Source organism: Oryzias latipes, chromosome 2, assembly GCF_053564925.1.
Source record: "Oryzias latipes strain Hd-rR chromosome 2, Olatipes_Hd-rR_3.1".
NCBI lineage: Eukaryota > Metazoa > Chordata > Actinopteri > Beloniformes > Adrianichthyidae > Oryzias > Oryzias latipes.
In genome coordinates this window covers 17,094,646-17,116,789 of record NC_136238.1, presented here as the reverse complement: position 1 = coordinate 17,116,789, position 22,144 = coordinate 17,094,646, and the positions used below count along the sequence as shown (strand labels likewise).

General features: G+C 42.0%; 1 protein-coding gene across 2 annotated transcripts in view; it reads right to left on the bottom strand.

Moving 5' to 3' along the window:
- The window catches only part of LOC110015767 (uncharacterized), a 94,034-nt gene that overhangs the window by 14,876 nt on the left and 57,014 nt on the right, over window positions 1–22,144 (bottom strand). For both annotated transcript variants that reach the window (XR_013648386.1, XM_078933529.1), the window contains exons 17-20: window positions 16,768–16,941; window positions 4,608–4,739; window positions 2,998–3,171; window positions 990–1,163 (exon numbers count right to left, since the gene is read on the bottom strand). Coding sequence is in view for 1 of the 2 variants with exons in the window: in XM_078933529.1 (XP_078789655.1) it covers window positions 990–1,163; window positions 2,998–3,171; window positions 4,608–4,739; window positions 16,768–16,941 (654 nt within the window). In the remaining variant the exon portion in view is untranslated. The remainder of the gene's footprint in view (window positions 1–989; window positions 1,164–2,997; window positions 3,172–4,607; window positions 4,740–16,767; window positions 16,942–22,144) is intronic.

Sequence of the window (22,144 nt, the reverse complement as noted above, 5' to 3'; positions counted from 1 at the left end):
ATGGATTAAAAAGTGATTTACCACAGTGACTACCATGCAATGGCTTTTCTAAAAACAAACAAACAAAAACAACTGCAGAAGGTGAACTTTCTCTCTAAACTGATGCTTTATGTAACCCATCAGGATGATCAGCATATATTTATTGCTTTATATCGCTGAATCTTGACTGCAGCACTGGTGCGGCGCATTGTCACGGTAACTTGACAACGCGCCGCACTGCGTAAAAAATAGTCCGCTTTTCGTGAAAAAAGCAATTACCATTCGGAAAAAAAACAAGAATTAGGGACTAAAAACGGGTTAATATTTACTTCTTTTGTAAGTGACCATGGTATAAGCGGGTTAATGGCCTTCGAAGTGTGCATTGTCACACACTTCGCGGAAGCTACGCAACGGACGGTTCAGGCTTCCAAGGGGTACGTTAAAAAGTGATAATGAACACTTCGTTGGCCATATACCCTTACATATAGCGAATTTGCACTAAGAAGTTTTACCAGCATCAACACAAATACAACTTTGTCCTCATCCATATTTTCTCTAAAATCCTTCGAGGACACAAAAAAAGTCTGCGTCCTCTAAGAAATTGTTTAACACTCATCTTTCTCAGTTTTCTCTTACAGTGGTAAGGAGTTTTGGATTTATTTGAGGAACTACAGAAAAAGTTAATTTTTTTCTTATCTTTCTGCTCTGTTTTAGAAGTCTTCTTGTTGTTCCACTTTTTATAACCAAACAAGAGGATATTTGGGAGACACTCGTACAAAATGATCTGATTGTTACAACTGAGCATCATATTTGTCATTTCCAGTTTTCCTAGAAGTATATCTGTTTTGAAGTTGATGCAGGTTGTAAAGAAGAGCCAGAGCAGCAGGTGGCACATAGGTGCTGTGTAAATCATTCCTCTTATCTTTTTATTTATTTATTTTCCCTTGACTTTGTTGGAGGTGAAGTATAGCTTTTAGAGAACTTTTAGGGAGTTCGGCTTATTTACTGACCTCAGAGTCTGTAGTCTACAGTCTGGACATTCCAAAAAACCACAGAGATGAAGAAATCCAGAATCCTGCAAATTGTTAAGGCTCAGGTCCAGTTCTGTCAGATTGGATGGGTTGGACTTCAGCGCTGAGCCCAGTGCTTTACAGCTGATCTCAGACAATCTACAGTTCTCCAACCTGAAAGAACCAAGTAAAGTAACTGTGAATGATATGAAAAAGATATAGTTTTCAGGCACTTTAACGTTGGGAGTTGGGTCATCTAGACCCACTAGACAGTGCACTGAACCTTTTTTCTTCAATGATTTGTGATCTTCACTGGTGTCCATGGATTACATGAAATCTTTCCACCTTTATCCACCTTTGCCATGGTAGGAATAACACGTCAATATAAGGGTGGGGTCATGTAAGATAGCGCAAGGGTTAAGATGTAAATTGTAAAAATGTTCATGCACAATTTTTTCTTGCTGCGAGCAATGGATCATAGCCACTTAAAAACAAATAAGGGTTTGGTAGGTGGGACATTTTTTCAAGAACCCTTTCAAATCCTAAAAACTACACAAGGAGCCCATTAGTGCTGTTCTTGTGATAAGTGAGCACTCCTTGAGTACAGAATGACTGTTACAAAATAGGAGATTAGACACTCAGACTGCACTTTGTGTGGGCATACTATAGGCCAGTGTTTTTCAACCTTTTCTGAGCCACGGCACACTTTAACCTTAAAAAAAATCCCGCGGCACACCAGCATCCAAAAATGAAAAAAAAAGGAGAAACTCATAGTCTGTATTGATCTACAGCCCCTGCACAATCTCACATGCATTTTTTAGATAATTGTTACAGAAAAAGCTGGAAACTGTAGCTGTTTTTTTTCTAAAAGATGCAATAAAAGTTAAGTTAGAAGATTTAAAAACAGTTTGTGTGTTCGTTAGTTTCAAGACGTTTAACAACAGATCTCCTTTTGCGCTGTCACTCTCACAACCCAATGCATCATGGGAGATGTAGTGCATAAAACGGCCGAAGTTCGGTTTTCGGAGCTTCATTGTTTTGTTCACTTATTCCATGGTCTGATACCAGATTCTGTGGAAAGCTACACCGCTAAAGACGAGCTTTAGCTGGTATTTCTGTTAGAACTGAGCGACTTTACGAGCTAAATCGGGACAAGGAAGTGAAGACTTTAACCACTTCTGATTGGTCAGACTGATGACATGTGATTAACCCCCCCAACACGGGACTTTTCCAAACTACAGCCGATGGTGCAGCTGAATCGCGGTACGTCATTCTTATCAAAATGTCTTTAATAAAATAAAATAAACGCAAAGAAAAGGTATTTTACGATCTTTTATATTCCTAACTCCTCAGTGTTTTATCAGGGCCTGTTTGGATGAACAAAGAGCTAAAATCCTGGAGATGGGAAATGGGTTTTTAGATCAGTTAATGAGGGCAATTTCCCACGGCACACTTGGCCATCTCCCACGGCACACTAGTGTGCCGCGGCACACTGGTTGAAAAACACTGCTATAGGCATCCTACAAGCCCTTATGTATGAAGCAAGGGACTAGAACTCCAACCTTACTAACAACTGTGTGGCATAGGAGTACCATACAAATCATCACTCATACCTCATGAGTGCTTGCAACTTATTTTAGCCTTACAAGTACTTTACAATACACTGATCACACTTACAATATGCAACTTCTCCCCTCTACAACCCCCCAGACAACACAAAAACACCTATGTGACTATGTTCTTGGGGGTTTCTTTCAGTGCCTGTTTAAAAAATCATCCTTTCATTGCATCTTTTAAAAAGGAAACATTACCGTGAAGACTAAAATTAAACAAAGTTGTTTATTTGAGTTTTAAAATCTTTGTTTCCTTTTAAATTTACATTATGGTCTTTGTTTATTGGAAGTAGATCTGTTTTAGGCCCAGTTAGGAGGTAAAGAAGAACAACAAATGCCGGTAGGACATCAGTGTGTTGGAAACACTGCCTCCTGACTTCAGCTTATTTACTGACCTCAGAGTATGCAGTCTGCAGTCTGGACTCTTTAGAAATTCACAGAGATGAAGAAATCCTGAATCCTCTAAGTTGTTGAAACTCAGGTCCAGTTCTGTCAGATTGGAGTGGTTATACTTTAGAGCTGAGCTCAGAGCTTCACCGTTAATTTTGAAAAAACTGCAGTTTTCCAAACTGAAAACAGACAGAAAAGTGTGTATGAATAGTGTGAAGTGGATCAGGTGTGTACAGGTCCTTGACTCAGTACGATGCAGAGACAGGAATCCCTGTCCTGACTGAGGAGTGTGGCCTCCATGAGAGCTGCAGATCTGCTTCTGGAGGGTTACACAATTCTTTCGGGCTGCAGTGGCTTAGGCAGTTGAACAGGTCGTCCAATGATCGAAAGGTCGACGGTTCGATCCTCGCTCCCCCCAGCCAACTGTTGTTGTGTCTCCTTGGGCGAGACGTTTCACCCTCCTTGCCTCCAGTGAGGCTCCACTGGTGAATAGGGGTATTAGAAAAAAAACGATTCTGAAATATATGGCAATGGTTCATGTGGCGAAACAATATTTATTTTATTATTTCTGAGTGTCCTTCAGCATCTGACTCTTGTTTTCCACTTCACCCTTCGACTGCTAGTTGGCAGCAGCGCACACAGAGCCTCTTTGAGCAACTCTACTCTGCACACATAAAACAGGAAGACCTTGGCCAGAGGCAGCTTTTTTTGTTGTTATGAGACATGAACTACTTAGATTTTACTTGGGATGGATACCAGATTGAAACTCTGTGCCATGTTGCTGCCAGCAACATACAAAAACATGGCTTGCAGTGCTTTGTAGCTGACTCAGATAAGCACGAGTAAAGCACTGCGGCTGCACAGCTGCTAATAGACTAATGCACTTAGCATCAACCAAAATGCTATCGGCAAAGCGGGCCAAAGTTCTGCTGAACCTCCCAGCAATGGGTTCATCGACCTGATCGATCAGGTCGATGAACTATAATCCATTGCTGGGAGGCTCTGAAAAAAGGCAGACATCGGGGCGATTACCGTTACTAGTTTGCTTCCACGTGTAAGAAAGCGGGGTTGCAGCGCGACAGTGCAGATATGTAAACAAAGCATTTTTGTCACATTAAAGGAACTTTCCTTCAACCAGTCATGCTGCCTCATCATTACACATTTTGTTGTTCCTGGAAAGAATTAGTGCCCCCAATCATACTTGTACAACCTTATTGGTCAAGGCACATTCATTCCATTTTTTTTTTAAATGTATTCTGTGGTGGTATCAGATAATGCTGACTGTTCCCTTTCTATATTTTAAGTTACCTAAATAAAAGCACAACAAATTTGCCTTGGTAAAAGCAACTTATATCTGAGATACAGTTGCAGTGCTTAAACTTGTGATCATTACATAAACTGAATTAGACCATGCTGCTCAAGCAGATGCCATCTTGTCAGTCAGAGCAGAGAAAAGCAGCAGTCTGTGATGAACAGCATCATTCTACTCTTGCTATCAGCTAAATTAGCTTACAGCCTTGAAATTACATATGTTGAAAATTTGTCCACTGAAATGGCATAGTTCTTTACCTGATTGATTATTTTTATCCATCAGGGGGTTCAGCTTTTTACTGACCTCTGAGTTTGCAGTCTGCAGTACTGAAGATTGTTGTTTCTCAGGTCAAGCTCTGTCAGATTGGATGGGTTGGACTTTAGACGTGAGACTAGAGCTTTACAGAAGATTTCTGTCAAACTGCAGTTCTTCAACCTGGAAGCAGACATGTAAAGTATGTGTGAACAGTGTGAAGATGATCATTTGAATTTAGGTGTTCAACACACATAGCTCACCTCTCTGTGTGTGAATCTATCTGATAACCATCAGTCTTCAGAGTTTTGATGGTTTATTTATCAATACCCAAAGCCAATCACTTTTGTTTTTGGGGGGTTCAGAAGGCAGGGTATCCAAAATGTTACACAGGTAAAAGTAGCTCTACTTCCCAAAAACATTGCTCAAGTAAAGTAAACTGTGCGGTTATGGTTTAGATCTTGTGTTTTTGTTTCTGTGTTTAATTTTGCTTTTGTTCTGTGCTGGTTTGCTGCAACTTCTTCTGGATGCCCTTCTCACCCGGGCTCCGCTGGAGATGGTCACAGCTGCCTAGAAAAATTTTATTTAGGTGTCATTCTTTGAGGTGGTGTGTTTTTTTAAGATTAAGTTTAAGTCAGTATTTAAGGTTCACAGATTCACTCCTACGCTACTGTGGTGAAGTTAGTTTTAGGTTGGATATTCGACAGACATTCAGCCCGGATCCCCAGCGGTGACTTTTAAGGACCGTCAATAAATTTATGAGTGAATTATCAAAAATTTTTGTATTGTATAGTTTAACATTTTTTTCCAATAGCTTCCGACCCAGGTGACCCAACACGTCCAAACATATCCCGAATTGTGACATTGAAATACCAAAATAAGACACACTACAGTTTTCATGGAAGTCATATTATTTTGTTGTACTGTTGTGCCGGTCACGTGCACGTTTGGTCTGCTGTCGGAGTTCCGCAGGCTGCAGGGGTTACTGTCAGAGCTGGCATCACAGGGAATTAAATCAATCCCCTTTGCCTGCTTTGGTCAAAATAGGGTTGAGCACGGGTGTTTCTTTTTGCCTACGGGTCCTTTTATCTGGCAGTTATGTTGTTTCCCCCTTAGTCATTTCTTCCTGTTGTGTTCCTTTTTAGCACCATGAGTGTGGGAGGTGGAGAGGGTGATGACACCTGTGCGATGTACAATGTTTAGCGTGTCAAAATAAAAGTGCAGAGTACATCTTATCACATGTCTCTGCCTTTACTGCAACGTTGCTGCAGTGTGTGTCCGCCACACATAACATACTGGTCCATGACAAATTTGCCAGACATCAAACCGATCTGTGGTGCAATAAAGGTTGGGGACCGCTGGAATAAACCATTTCATTTTATTTAACATATTACATAACAAAATTGGCTTATTGATTTGAGCACACATTTAGTTAATTTTGTAATAAAATTTGAGTTCTGTCTGAGGACTGATGCTCGGGCAGACAGAGGCAGGAGCTGGGAAACTTCCTGATGATGTTGCAGTGGGGGGAGATGAAGTAGTTCCCTGATGACGAGGAAAGGCAGGAGCATGGACTACTTCCTGAACACTTCTATCTGGAGAAGATGGAGGGGGAAGACAAAGATAATTCTTATGTTGGACTACTGTTTGTATTTTCTGGATATGTTAAAACTTGTTTTGAAGTACAAGTTCAGTTTCTTAGTTAAAGCGTTAATTTACTAGTAATTTACTTCTTTATTTAATATTTAGGTGTTAAATATTTTGTATTTGTGATTCCCTCCCTATTGTGTCATTGGCCTGATCAGCAAATATAAAATCTCCCTTATGTTTCCTGTTGGTGGGTCAGTTTTTGGTTCAGTTGGTTTTAGCTTTTGTTATTGATTCACTCAGTTACATTTTTGCTAAGTTGACTCCATTTAAATTTAGGCCCATGTCATTTTTGTGTTGGGTAAAATAAAACCCCTGATTTGAAGATCTTTTTTGTCCTGTGGCTCAATCTCTGCCGAGCGGACCCTGACAATAAGGAAATGCAACCAGGTCAAGTGAGTTACACTAATTTAACATGGTTAATGTTGGGAGGGGCCACTAAGTGGCACTGTTGTTTTTTTTAAGACTTAAAGCTGACAGGCCAGTTTGTTGTCATGGGTGTGATGAGGTAACAATTTGAAGGTCCTATTTCAGCACATCTGCTTTGGCGAAGAAGTGATTAAAAGATTTTGGCGCAGGCTGGTAAGGGCCGGTCTTTTGCGATCAATTATCTGTGAGTTTTAGGTTGTTTTTTTTTTTATTGTTGTGACATTGTGTGTTGGCATAATACTGTGATCATGTAAATGATCAGTGGCCTCTATTGTGTTTTATTCAAGTAAGGCCACTGCTGTTGTCTTGTTGGGGATTTTCCTTATTTGTTTCATCTTCATCTTGTATTTTATTTTTGCTGCACAACCAAATCAAGCCAAAATTAATGCTGTTCCCTTTCTCTGGAATAGTCGGGAAATAAAATACCCACATAATTTTTAAGCCCCTTGTGTCTGAATTGACATTTCACACTTGGCAACAAATATTTTTTATGATTTCTTTTATATTAAAAACTCAATGGTAAGCAATTAAAGTTAGGTTGTGTTTTTAATAGCTTTGGAAAAATTAAAAGCTTCCAAACCAGTTGACCCAACAAGTAAAAATGTATGGTAAGCTAGTGCCACAATTCGGGATAGCATTTGGCTATTTAAGTCACAGGGTTTGATAAAAAATTGCTAACAACAATGTAAACCTGCCCAGGTTAAACGAAGATCAAATCACAAATTTAGACTCTCCGCTCTCGTTGTCTGAGCTTCATGAAGCTCTGTTACTTATGCCTAATGGTAAAGCACCAGGGCCTGACGGCTTTCCTGCAGAGTTTTATAAGGAATTCTGGGAACAACTGGCACCAACATTTTATAAAACGGTAAAATTTATCAATGAAAGCCAATCTCTACCACCTAACATGAACTCCGCCAACATTATCCTTCTTCTAAAACCAGACAAAGACCCCACTAGTCCTTCAAGCTATCGCCCTATTTCTTTAATTAATGCAGATGTAAAAATTATCTGCAAAGCACTAGCACAGAGAATAGAAAAAGTCACTCTTCACATAATTGACTTTGATCAAACTGGATTCATCAAAGGCAGACACTCGGATGACAATGTCCGCAGACTCGTTAACATAATAGACTTTGCCACCATCAAAAACCAGGAAATGACTGTACTATCACTGGATGCTGAAAAAGCCTTTGATAGAGTAAATTGGAAGTTCCTTATTGCTGCCCTCCATAAGTTTGGGTTTGGAGAATCATTCATCAATTGGATCAAAATATTATACCACAACCCCAATGCATCAGTTAGAACTAATAAACAGACTTCCAACAGGTTTTTTCTTGGAAGAGGAACCAGACAGGGTTGCCCACTCTCTCCTTCTCTTTTTGCTATATTTATTGAGCCTCTAGCTGCAGCAATAAGACAGAATGAGAGCATTAAAGGAATTAAAACCAAACACAGCCATCATAAAATGAGTCTCTATGCAGATGACATATTACTGTTTTTAAGTAATTTACATTCTGTAAATGAAACGGCAACAATCATTAATGAATTCTCCTCTATATCAAACTATTCCATTAATTGGAATAAGTCTGTTTTATTACCACTGAACAATAATGCGGAGCAAAGACTCACAATACCAGTTAAATCAGGAAATATCAAATATCTAGGTATCAATTTTTCCCCCAAACTATCAGAACTGGTGCAGCTAAACTACACCCCATTACTGAAAAACATACAGGACGATCTAACACGCTGGACCAACCTGCCTCTGTCCCTTATGGGCAAGGTAGCCACGGTTAAAATGAAAATCTTACCCAAAGTTAATTATCTCTTCTCAATGATTCCCACACAACCGCCATTAAAATGGTTCAAAACATTAGATTCATCCATATCAAGCTTTTTATGGAACAATAAACCTGAAAGAATTAGTCTAAAAACTTTAAAATCTGCAAAAAGCTGTGGAGGATTAGAATTACCTAACTTCCACAATTACTTTTTGTACTTACTTACATCTTAAAATGGTTAAAAAATAATCCAGAAACCAACTCATGGTTAGACTTGGAACAGGCGTTATGTGGAAAGATCAACCTGTCAGAGCTACCATTTATTAGCCAAACAGTTAAAAAACAGGATTGTTTCAAAAGTATTAATATAAATGCCACTTTAACAGCCTGGTGGGAATTTCTCAAAATATCAAAATCATCAATTCAACCATGCAAAATGACACCCATCTGGAACAACCCAGGCATCCTCATAAACAAAAAAATTATCCACTTCCCAGCTTGGCAAGCAGGGGGCATAAAACAACTAGAGCACATAATTATTGATAGAAGATTCATAACTCCCCAGGAACTTCAAGACAAACATGGAATAAATAACTTCTTGGAATATCAGCAACTTAAATCAATTATTACTAAAAAGTTTAAATACAGAGACAACGATTTAAAGCTACCAGATGTAGTTACCACTCTGATCAATTTCTCAATGAATAAAACTCTCTCCAAAATATACAAACTTTTATGTAATTTAGATAATAATATTTCACTTCCGACAACAAAATGGGATGCGGATTTGAGCATCAGCACAGATGAAAGCTTTTGGTCAGAACTTTGTCTAAACACCTTTAAACTGACAAAAAGTCCAAATCTGCAGCTAATCCATTTCAAAACTCTACACAGAATTTACTACACTGGACAGAGGATGTTCAAGATGGGTTTCAGCAACTCAGACATTTGTCAGCACTGTGACGGTAATCTACCCGACAATTACATGCATGCACTATGGTTCTGCACGCCTGCCCAGGCTCTCTGGCAGCAGGTATGTGCCGATCTATCAGTCTGGCTTAAGGTTTCAATTACAGCTTCACCGTCACTTTGTGTGCTTGGTGTGCTTGGTGACATGAGTGCCATCGATGTAGAAGGAGGATTAGGCTCTATCATTTTCATAACTCTTTGCATTGCTAAAAAAACTTTTTAATAAATTGGAAAAGCAAGAAAAATATAAATATAAGTCAACACAGAAATCTGCTGCTTGATCATATCAGCTTGGAAAAAATGTCAGCCCAAGGTTCAAGTAACTTTGAAAGAATTCGGTCTCTCTGGTCTCCCATTGCTAACTCCATGACTTAGGGGGTGGGGGGGCCTGGTCGTCGTTGCTCCTTGCCCTTCTGCCGTGGGCCGGGGTGGGGGTCGGGGCCTCCGGTGCCTGGCGGGGGGTGGTGGGGGCTCTGTTGGTCGGGGGGTCGGGTCCGGCGCCTGGGTGGGGCGGGCTGGGGTGCTGCGTGGTCCTCTGGGCTTGGGTGTGGGGGTGCGTGGTGGGGGGGTGGGGTGGTGGTCTGAATTGGCTTGGGGGGGTGGTCCCTTTGCCTGTGCAAACAGCAAAGGGACACCCCCCCCCCCCCCCCCCCTGCTCGGGGGGGGGGGGGGTGTCGGGCTGGGATCGGCCCTTCCCTGGCTCTGGGGCGGGACGGGACAGCCCTCTTGGGGCCCCCGGTCGCTCTGGGTGTCATCCGCTTCGGCTGCGGGGTCTGGGGTGGGGGTGGGGGTGGGGTCTTGTCGGCCCTGTCCTGTGGGGGGGCATTCTGGGGGAGGGGGGGGGCAATATTGGTACGAGGCAGGGGGGGTTGACGGGTCGGGGTTTCTGCTGAGGTTTCCTCGGCCGGTTGGCTGCCTCGGTCCCGTCGAGGCCTGACCAGAGCTCTTCTAGGGCTGGCGTTTGGGGGTGGGGGCCTGGGCTTGCTCCGGGGGGGGGTGGGGGGGGTGGTGACGCTTTCTGGCTCCTCTCTCTCTGTGTGGGGTGGGTGGTGCTGGGCCTGGGGTGTCGGCGCCTCCGGGGGTGGGGCCCCTGGGCTGGGTGGGCCTGGCCCCCTTGCTGGGGGGGGGCGGGGGACAGCTGTTTGACCACCGGGGGACAGTCTACCAGCTGTCCCCAACTTACCCCCTTCCTCATATAACCTCATATTAGGGTGAGGGGGTGGGGGGCTTAGCCTGCGATGGGCCTTGGGGGGGGGGGGGGTTACTAGGCAGTGCCCCCCCTTCTATGGTTGCCGTATGGAGTGGGCCCCCCCTCTTTCGGTTTTATTTGCACCTTAGACATGTAGGGCCCTTGGTAGGGGGGGTGCTTGGACATCACTGCCAGCAAGCAGCAGATGTCCTCCTAGCACCCTATCCGCCAATTTTAACCGCACCTTAGACATTTAGGGCCCCTTGGTGGGGAGGGTGAGGGGACGTCACTGTGAGTAATCAGGAGATGTCCCCTTAGTGTCCTACCCGCCAATTTTAACTGCACCGCCCTTAGTACACACACCCCTCCCCCCTCAATATATACATCCCAACATAAACACACACACATGCACACACACACCCTCTCAAACACACATACACACATTTTGCAAGGAAGGTGGGACCTAGGACCATCTGTCCCCTACCTCTTCCCTGGTGGGGGGTACGGGCCCCTTTGCAATGGCGGCTGTGTCCCCGGGGTGCCGGCTTCCTGGGCCCGGCGGTGCTCTCTCCGCGCTGTGGGGGGGTTCACATTACATCTGAGCCGGGGGTGTTCGTGTCCCTGGGGGCTGGGTTCTGGTCCCTGCTCCTGAGCGCTGGGCCGCGCCAAATTTCCAACTGTGGCCGAGCCTGGTCGGGCCATATTTACAACACCCCTTGTGCGCCCTCTTTGTTCCCCGGGGTTACCCCTCCTGGGCGGGGGCGGCAGGCCCCTGCCTTGCTCCTCACTGGACCAACCGTGGGCCGGGCGGGTGGCTGCCTGTAGTGCGGAGCGGGTCTCCCTTGGGGGGTCCTGGCTCGGACCTGGGGTAGGGGCGGGGGGATGCCTGGAACTCCTGGGTGGTGGTGGGGTGCTCGTCTGGGGCTGTGGGCGTCCTTCTCCGGTGGGGCCCTGCGTTGGGCGCTCCCGGCGTGGCGGGGGGGCTGCTCTCCTGGTTGGGCTGGGGCGGCGCTCTCTTTCCCTCCGTGCCTCCTTGCTCTCTGGCTCTGGGGGCCTTGCGGCGGTCCTGCTGGCCCTGGCCTGGGTGGCGGGCTTGGTCGCCCGGGCGGCGGTTGTTCCCTGCCGGTTCCCGTGTGGCGTTGGGGGGATTCCGGCTGCCGCTGCTGCTGCGGTGGGGGTCTTGGGGTGGGGATGGCTGGGCACTCTCCCTCCTTCTTGTCACGTTCCACCATCCATTTTAGAAGAACATAAACACTCACCTGAGCACAGGTGTTAGCTCACCTTTGCACGACAACAGTTTGCATGATTGAATGGTTTTAAGGCATAAGTATGCGTGTGAACACTATCTGTTTTGTGTACATGTCGACAGGTGGACATTTTTGCAGCTAGCAGGTGTGATTATAACATTTGAGTGTGTGTGTGGATAGGCCCCGCCCTTTTTGTAATACATTTGAACCTTACCATAATGATTAACAACCAGTAAACTTGTTGTTTTATGCTGCTTCATGGTCTTACCCCCCTTCCCCTCCTATTATCACCCTCCTACCCCCCACTCCCTCTAACGTCCCTCTCTCTTCTTCCCCTCTTTCCTTTTCCGTCCGGTCCAACACCAAAGATTTTCAAACATGATTGAAATTAATAAAGTTTGGCCTCAATTACAAAAGGGGTTTATTCAGACATACCTTTGGTTTGTCTGAAGATTAATAACCCCTCTTGTTAAAGTAAAATATGTCCAACACAAAGAAGCCCTCAGCTCTCATCTGTCTGCCTAGCTGTTGGACAGGACATTAAAAAAAATTGCTAGAATCAATATGCTAAACCTTCAGTACTTTAATATAAATAATTAATTTGAGATATGTATAATCTATAACTGCAAAAAATGTAGTGTGTCTGTTGTTGGTATGTCCGTGCCACAATTCGGGATAGAATTTGGCTGTTTAAATCAAATCAATAGGATGATATTGAAAAAAAATATGTAAACCATAAGTATTTCGGCATAAAAAATCATATGAAAGATGTGGTATTTATCATTGCAAACAAAGTTGGTCTGTCTGATGTTGATACATCAAAATCACAATTTGGGAGATACTTGGACTCCCTATATCACATGATTTAGAAGCTTTTGGAAAAAAATATCAAATTTTTCTTGTAAAAAAAAAAAAAAACTTTCTTCTTCATTTAATCACAACCTAAGGAAATGTTTTATTTTATGTTATTTCATTAAACAAATCATTTAGATTATAATAGAGTTCAACAAATATTTTCATTATACCATGCACTCGTTTATTTGGACATCTGGGCCAAATGTCTGTTGAATATCCAACCTAAAACTAACTTCACTGCGGTTCCTAAATTGCCAAATCTTTGTATCATCGTCACAATCTATCTTCTCCTTATCGAGTCTCTAATGCTTCATGGCATAATCCATTTCTAGCCCTAGGAGTTTGTCCCTCTCTTCAAGTTTCTGCTGTGTTCTTCTTGTTCGCTACTACTACTCAGGAATGTCATGGGTGTTTGCAGAGTTGTTGTCACCCGTTTCAGGAGATGCGCAGCCCACTGCTTGTGGGGGGAATTCCACTTCTTTTAATACATCATCTGCTCAGCCTGCCATCTCGATGGTGGGATCCTTAATTCTTCACTGTTCAGGAAGTCCCCGGAATAAGCAAGAAACTATCGTTGAGTAGGACTATCATTAATCTTCTGTTTTTGTCTAACTTTGAGGATCTCATAGCAACTGGCAGCAACTTAACAAATCCGAAAACTCTCCAGATACATTTTCTTGACTTTGTCCTACCATTACCCATTTCTATAATGTACATATGACAACAAACCCTTTGAAACAGTCTGGGCAGGCATTGCCAGTTAGCGCAAAAAATGATTTGTTTATTGTAGATGGCCAGTTACTACACATTCACATTGAACCAATCATTTTGATTTGATTTGATTTTTTTTTTATTGATTTATTTCAAGCATTGTAGTCAAAGCAACAAAGAATTTACACACATTTATCAAACTCATTACAGAAGTGATCAATTACCAATTCCTCCACACACCCCAACTTTCTGTTCATGAACGACGATGTTCCACCATATTGTGCCAGAATTGTTAAACCTGGACGTCAGGAAGTCAGACTGCCCCATATGGTATGGTAAGTAGCAATTTTAGGCACGGGCAGAACAGGCAGCTGCCTGGGACAGCAATTCAAAGGGAGCACAAGCTCAGGGTTAGGGGAAAAAAAGAAAACTATGATTTTCTAAAGATAAGAATTCATTAGTTTAGCTCTGACTGATTAAACTATAAAAAACTGTGATATCATGGTGTATGAAATAGCCTAAAACCAGTGAAGTAGCACCCTTGCAGCTGCAAGCACTCCTGTCTGCATAGAGCAGGGGTGGGCAATTTTTTTAACTTGGGGGCCTCATTGGGTTCTAAAATTCAATAGAAGGGCCGGACCAGAAGCAGATGTGTGGAGTGAGAATAATATAACATGGAATGTAGATGAAAACATTTGGATTGAAAATTATATTCTAAAACAGAATATTCTAGAGTTTATAGTTTAAAACTCTTGTTCCTATTTTAGATCTATTTGGTACCTTCAAGGTTGTAAAGTACTACATGAATAAAGTTTCATTCATTCATGAAATCTTCTTTCTCTTTCGGCTTTTCCCATCAGGGGTCGCCACAGTGAACAAGTCGCATGGTAAACTTGGCAATGTTTTATGCCGGATGCCCTTCCTGACGCAACCTTCTCAAAGCAACCGGGCTTGGGACCGGCACAGAGGTAGAGAAGGGAACAGGGAGCAGCCCGGAGTCGAACCCTGGTTTCACGGACGGAAGGTGCCGCAAAGCAGCACGAGCCAAACCGGCTCCCCCATGATCCTTTTCTTGAAATAAATAATATTATTTATGACATAAAACAATGACCAAATAACACTATGATTTTCACAGACAAAATTTCAGGAAAAATATACTAATACATAAAAAAATAAAAAATAAAATAAAATAATGGATCTTCTCCCATCATAATTCCGCAGAGACTTTGAGCTCATCACGCATCTCACAGTTTGCGCAGCTGCACTTCTGTTTCTCATCCAGTAATAAGGAAAAGCACATTTCTAAGTCTTCTGATGCAGCTAAGCATATATCTGCTTTACCTTTTCAAAATTACAAAGTTCCCTCGTTTATTGCAGGAGTTACGTTCTAAAATGCTACGTACACCCATCACAGTGCCCTTCCCACTGCATGTTCTCATCCCTTAGCCAGAGGAGGGCCCGGGTGCTCAGGCTGCTGCTTCATCATTAATCAGCCATGATCTCTCTCTTCCCATGTCCTCTACATGTGAACCGCACCCTCCACCTGCAGAATGTGCCCCCCACCACATCACAGAACATCAGGTGAGGAGGGAACTGCAGAGGGAGCATGTTATTGCTACAAGAGAAGCTAGCAGCAGCGTTGCCAGAAACTTTGTCTTTACTACGGTTCTCCTTCCTCTAAACACACACAATATGAACACACACTCCTCCCTCCGCTCTGACACCCCCCTCTGTCGCTGCACGCGCGCTCCTCTCCTCTCCTTTTTTCCGCTCCGTCCTGTGTGTGGGTGTGTGTTGGGGACTGCACGTGCCTGTGTGACAGGACAGAGCGGAAAAAAGGAGAGGAGAGGAGCACGCGTGCAGCTCCCTCCACAGCTCACTGTGACATTACTTTCTGTTAGGTAGTTAGCTGCTCAGCCCAGTAGAAATTTCAGAATAAAAGCACTTCAATTGCTGCTTTACTTCCATTGTGAGTTAATGTGTTGTGAGGTAAGCTAATGTGTTGTGTTGTGACCCTTCTGGGCCATGAGTTAATGTGTTGTGTTGTGAGTTAATGTGTTGTGTTGTGAGTTATTGTGTTGTGTTGTGAGTTAATGTGTTGTGTTGTGAGTTATTGTGTTGTGTTGTGAGTTAATGTGTTATGTTGTGAGTTAATGTGTTGTGTTGTGAGTTAATGTGTTGTGTTGTGAGTTAATGTGTTGTGAGTTAATGTGTTGTGTGTTAAGTTAATGTGTTGTGTGTTAAGTTAATGTGTTGTGTGTAAAGTTAGTGTGTTGTGTGTAAAGTTAGTGTGTTGTGTGTAAAGTTAGTGTGTTGTGTATAAAGTTAATGTGTTGTGTGAAAAGTTAATGTGTTGTGTGTAAAGTTAGTGTGTTGTGTATAAAGTTAATGTGTTGTGTTGTGACCCTTCTGGGCCACCGTACATTCTCCTGAAAAAGCTCTTCATGAACTAAATACGCCATTCTGAAAAACAGCATCATGAAATAAAAACAAAGCTACTTTGGAAAATATTGATTTTGAAATCCAAGGTTCTGAAAAGAGGCGTAGAATTATAATAATATTCCACATGATTAAAATGAATATTTTAAAATGTTTTAAAATAATGAACAGGTTATTAAAGCAAAATGAAATATATTGAATGATATAATGGCTAATTGAAAATCTGTGTGCAGGTTTTTCCCAATTTCATGATCTTTTTATATATTTATGAGAGATTTATTGGTTGATTGTGTATTTGCATGAGGTTATATTTATTTATTTAATTAAATATTTATTTATTTAATTATGAACAGTATAGGACTCCATATTCAATAAAGATTATTTAAATAAATGTGTTGAACAACAGTACCTGGCGCGACCACTAGAAGTCTCCAAAACACGTTTAAAATAATCAGCCCATTAACAGAAGATTTAAAACACATTCATAAAACACTATAACTTTCACTCATAACAGAACAGACTGAAATGAGCTGAAAAAAAACTTTTTCCATGGAACTGATATGATATTCCAAATTTTTATAACAGTCTTTGTATTTTATATTCTTTAAGCAACAATGATCAAAACCAAAGAAAAAAAAAGAACAAATATATCTAAATCTGTGTAAAGATACTAGTAATAGAGATATTAGTTTCAAGTTTTTGTCAATACTTTGTGTAACCAGATGCTTCAATATTTAGTAAAATGTTTGTTTTTAATATTTAAAGAGTTTTTTGAAATGTCTATCATAAGAGGCAGTTGATTATATGTATAGATATAAATAAAGACGCAAGTACTGACATCTGACATCTGAGTAGGTAGCAGAAGATCTCTAGTGAAAAGATCAGCACGTTCTTCACCTTAAACATTCTTCTCATTCTTCAATTAGTTCAGCTTTATTACTGACCTCAAAGTCTGCAGTCTGCAGCCTGGACTCTCTAGAAAACCAAGCAGATGACGAATTCCTGAATCCTGCAGGTTGTTGTGGCTCAGGTGCAATTCTCTCAGATTGGACGGGTTGGACATCAGAGTTAAACCCAGAGCTTTACAGCTTATCTCTGATAATCTACAGTTCTTCAACCTGAAAGCAGACAGTAAAATGTGTGTGAATGGTGTGAATATATCAAAGTGGATGAAAGGCTTGTGGCATTCAGAGGTTGCTGACCATACATGGCAATAAATGCTTTCCAAACCAGCTAAATATGGGATAAAAATATGGGCACCAAGTGATGCAAACACCAGGTATGCACTGGACATGCAGGTTTACACTGGAAAGCCGGTTGGAGGAGCCCCAGAAAAGAATCAGAGCACAAGGGTTGTGCTCGACGTGGCACAGGGTCTCAGGGGCCACAACATAAACTGTGACAATTTTTACACGAACTACAATTTGGGTAAGGAGCTTCTAAAGAGAAAGCTAACAATGGTCGGCACTGTCCGAAAGAGCAGGCCTGAACTCCCTGCCGAGCTGCCAGTAATCAAGAACAGGGCTATTCCATTTTCCGTGTTTGCCTTCACAGACACCACAGCCCTGGTGTCTTACTGCCCTAAAAAGGGAAAACAAAATGTGCTCATGGGCACTATGCACAAAAATGCTGAAATCAGCAAAAGAGAGGACCAGAAACCAAGCATAATCCTTGTTGGTGGAATCGAAATGCCAACAATAAGGATCAACAAGGACAACTTGGACAAAGTAATATTGTCCTACAGCAACAAACGAATGACTGCACACTGGCAATTGGTCATCTTTAATACCGTGATTGACGTTCTGGCCTACAATAATAATAACAATAATTATTATTATTATTATCAAATTTATTTTGTTCATTTATTTGTTATTATTTAACAAAGAGTTAAATAATTACTATTTCTAAAGATCAATCTGTAAACTGTGCAAGAACTACAACTTCCAGTATTACAGGTAATGCATTGCTGTTAAATCAACAGCTTCAAAATATCTGGGGCCTGTTGCACAAAAGTAGGATAAGGGATTAAGCCAGGATATCTTGGTGATCCTGGCTCAATTGATCCCCAATCCGGTTGCACTAAAGCTGGATAGGGGGCAGGAGGATATGTTATGGTATAAATTACCATGGAGATTTATTCTGTGGAGCTAGCCTGCTCCAGACCAGGCTAAATTCCAGGATCGATTTAATCTCATCCCTAACGTCAGTCAGCAGTCGCCACAAATGGAAACCAATAGTTATTTCACTGCTCACTATACATTGTTATCACATATAACTAGACCCACTGTCATTATTTAAACGTTTGTGATCATTAATTTCAATCATTTTGGATAAATAATGAGTTTTAGATGATGTTGCTATCATTAGATAATTTACAGTTTCCCATAGACTATAAGGCTATATGTAAAATGATAGAATATCACAGAGGGGAAAAAAAGACAAGTCATAATATTGTAACCAGTTGTTTTAAAGGAGGATAGTTGTTAAAATGACAGATGTGGGGCATTTCGTGAAATTGTACCTCAGTATGGTTTCATAAACGAAGACATGCTGATGTGCCAGAATATGAAGTATCACATTGTCATGAATATCAAAACTGTAAAAAGAATATGTTGCTTTTCTGCAGAAAGAACCAGTCTCATAAATTTATGACTTTATCCTTTTTCCTCAGTGGGGCCCTAGTACTCTGTCATACAAAATAATACACATTCCATTAAAATATGAAAACACAATGTGTAACATTATGTTCCTTTTTTGAATAAGGATAAAACAAAGCAGGTAAACTACACTCAAAAAATGTTCACTTTGAATGAACATAAAAAAATTATGGAAATGATTTCCACATGATTAGATAGCGTTACTTGAACAAAAATGAATCATATTGGTCCTACTTAATGTACTTAGGTTCAAACTAATAAATTTAAGTTGATTCAATCTAAATACTGCAGTTGGACCCAACTTTAAATTAATATTGTTGCTCACTCTCAAAAGATAAAAGTTGTCGATTGACAAAAAGCTCTCCAGCTTTGATGGCCGCCTCAATTTGCTGGAGATCCTCCATAGAGAATTTCAAGGTCTGCGGGAGTCTCTGGAATTCAGCCAGCAGCAGGTGCGGGAGCTTGCAGCGGAGAACCAGGCCCTCAGAGAGACCGTGAAGACCCTGGGCAATGACACCGCCCGTCTCTCCGAGGAGAACCGATCCATAAAGGAAACCCTCCTGGATCTTCAGTCGAGGAGCATGAGGGACAATCTAGTGGTCGCGGGGGTTCCAGAGGAGGCAGGAGAAGACCCCGAGGCCACCGTTAGATCCTTTTTACAGGTCCACCTGAAGCTCCCCAAGGAGGAGGTGCAGAAGATCTCCTTCCACAGGGTTCACCGCCTCGGAGGAAGAAGGTCCGACCACCAGCGCCCGCGTCCTATTGTGGCTAAATTCGAACATTTCAAACAGAAGGAGTTGGTGAAGGGCCGCGGACGGGAACTGAGAGGCACGCATTACAGCGTTAATGACCAGTTCCCGGCAGAAATCCTCCGTAGAAGGAAGATCCTGTTCCCGCTGAGGAGGAAGCATCTTGCTGCTGGTTCGAGAGCGATTGTGGCCGTTGACAAACTTTACGTGGACGGCCGGCTGTTCCGGGACCCGGAGATCACCCCCTGGCTGTGCTGAAGGCTTTCAGATCCGCGCTGAGAACATCTGCGCTGCCCAGAAGAAACCCGCTAAATTTACCTCAATGAATGGAAAACAGGATCATCAATAATCCACACCTCGATCTCAGGAAAACAGTCTTTTTTTTTTTTCGTCACCTCAGTCCCACTGATGTTTCTATTGTTGTTTTGTTGTTGTTTTCGTTTTCCATTCTATCTCTTTTTTTCTTTCCTTTACTCTCCCCCCCCCCTCTCCCCCCTCATTATATGTAAATCACCTGGAAGCAACTCATCCTCGGTAAGTATTTATTTATGCACGGAACGGGCGCGCGCACACACAAGCGCACACAGGGGCGTGCACATGCGATCCCGCACACACACGCCGACATACTGCAATCACCTCACACAGGCTCTCATAGGACGCACGCGACACGCAGCTCACATAGCCAGAAAACGTTCACGCGCACAGCGCTTCTCAATACGGGCACGCGCACACGGACTGGTACACAAGCACTACTTAACTCTACACCTTTTCAGTCAGAGCAGTTATGAACAGTCTTAACATCGTTAGCTGGAATGTGCGTGGACTTGGCTCTGAGCCAAAGAGACTGAAAGTGTTAAATCACCTGGATGGTCTAAAAGCAGATATAGCTCTACTGCAGGAGACCCATTTATCAAATTCTTTGGATCACCTTATGTGCTGCTTACAATTTCCAGTTATATACTCTGCCAGTTACAACTCCAAACAACGAGGAGTTGCTGTTTTAATTAATAAAAATCTTAATTTTACTCATAAGGATACAGTTACTGACCCAGAAGGCAGATTTGTAATCATTAATATATCCATTCAGAATAAGGACTATTGTATAGTGAGTGTTTATGGTCCTAATGTTGACGACTCTTCCTTCTTTCACAGATTCTTCACCTCACTCTCAGTCCACTCTGACTCCACAATCATTATAGGAGGAGACTTCAACCTTGTTTTGGACCCTGAACTTGACAGACTCAGCACAGCAGCAAATCAGCGTACATGGCGATCTGCAAGTATTCTCAAGCAGTACATGAATGATCTGGGTCTCTGCGACGCGTGGCGCTCATGTCACCCAAACACTAAAGGGTTCACCTTTTTTTCTCCAGTTCACTATTCACACTCCCGTTTAGACTATTTATTAATCAGTAACTCTCTTTTAAAAAATATTCAAAGCTCCAATATCCATCCAATTATTATCAGTGATCATGCACCAGTCTCTGTAAACATTTCTAGGGAAAAATCCACACCCTCTGGTACAACCTGGAGGTTTAATACGTCTCTGTTAAAGGACCAGGAATTTCTTGAATTCTTTAAAAAAGAGTGGGCAACCTTCTTAGACTTCAACAATACTCCAGACATCCCACCGTGCGTTCTTTGGGAAGCAGCAAAGGCAGTCATGAGAGGGAAAATCATTTCTTATTCAACGCACAAAAACCGCAAAGAGAAAGCAGATTTATTAGAATTAGAAAATAAAATCAAAACCCTGGAGACTGCTTATGCTGCTTCTGCACAGGAGCACATTCTGAGAGATCTGAAAAATTTAAAGCTGCAGTTAAATGACATCATTAATAAACAAACACAATTTCAAATACAAAGGCTACGACTTGAAAGATTTGAAAACTCTAATAAATCTGGCAAATTTCTGGCTAATCAGCTTAAAATTAACAGAGAAAAATCATCAATCACCTCTATTATGGACCAAACAGGAAATGTCACCCATGACCCGGTCAAAATTAATAACGCATTTGAAAACTTTTATAAAAACCTGTACACACCGCAGATCAATCCGTCAGAGCAAAGTATTGACTCATTTCTTAATAATGTAAACCTACCCAGGCTAAATGAGGATCAAATCACAAACTTAGATTCTCCGCTCTCGCCGTCTGAACTTCATGAAGCTCTGTTACTTATGCCCAATGGTAAAGCACCAGGGCCTGACGGCTTTCCTGCTGAGTTTTATAAAGAATTCTGGGAACAACTGGCACCAACATTTTATAAAACTGTCACATCTATTAATGAGAGCCAATCAATGCCACCTAACATGAACTCAGCCAACATAATTCTTCTTCTAAAACCAGACAAAGATCCCACTAGTCCTTCAAGCTATCGCCCTATTTCTCTAATCAATGCAGATGTAAAAATTATCTGCAAAGCACTAGCACAGAGAATAGAAAAAATCACTCCTCACATAATTCACTTCGACCAGACTGGATTCATCAAAGGCAGACACTCGGATGATAATGTCCGTAGACTAGTTAATATAATAGACTTTGCCACCATTAAAAACCAGGAAATGACGGTACTATCGCTGGATGCTGAAAAAGCCTTTGACAGAGTTAATTGGAAGTTCCTTATTGCTGCCCTCCAGAAGTTTGGTTTTGGAGAAGCATTCATCAATTGGATCAAAATATTATATCACAACCCCAATGCATCAGTTAGAACTAATAAACAGACTTCAAACAGGTTTTTTCTTGGAAGAGGAACCAGACAGGGCTGCCCACTCTCTCCTTCTCTTTTTGCTATATTCATTGAGCCTTTAGCTGCAGCAATAAGACAGAATGAGAGCATTATAGGAATAAAAACCAAACACAGCCATCATAAAATTAGTCTTTATGCAGATGACATATTACTGTTTTTAAGGAATTTAC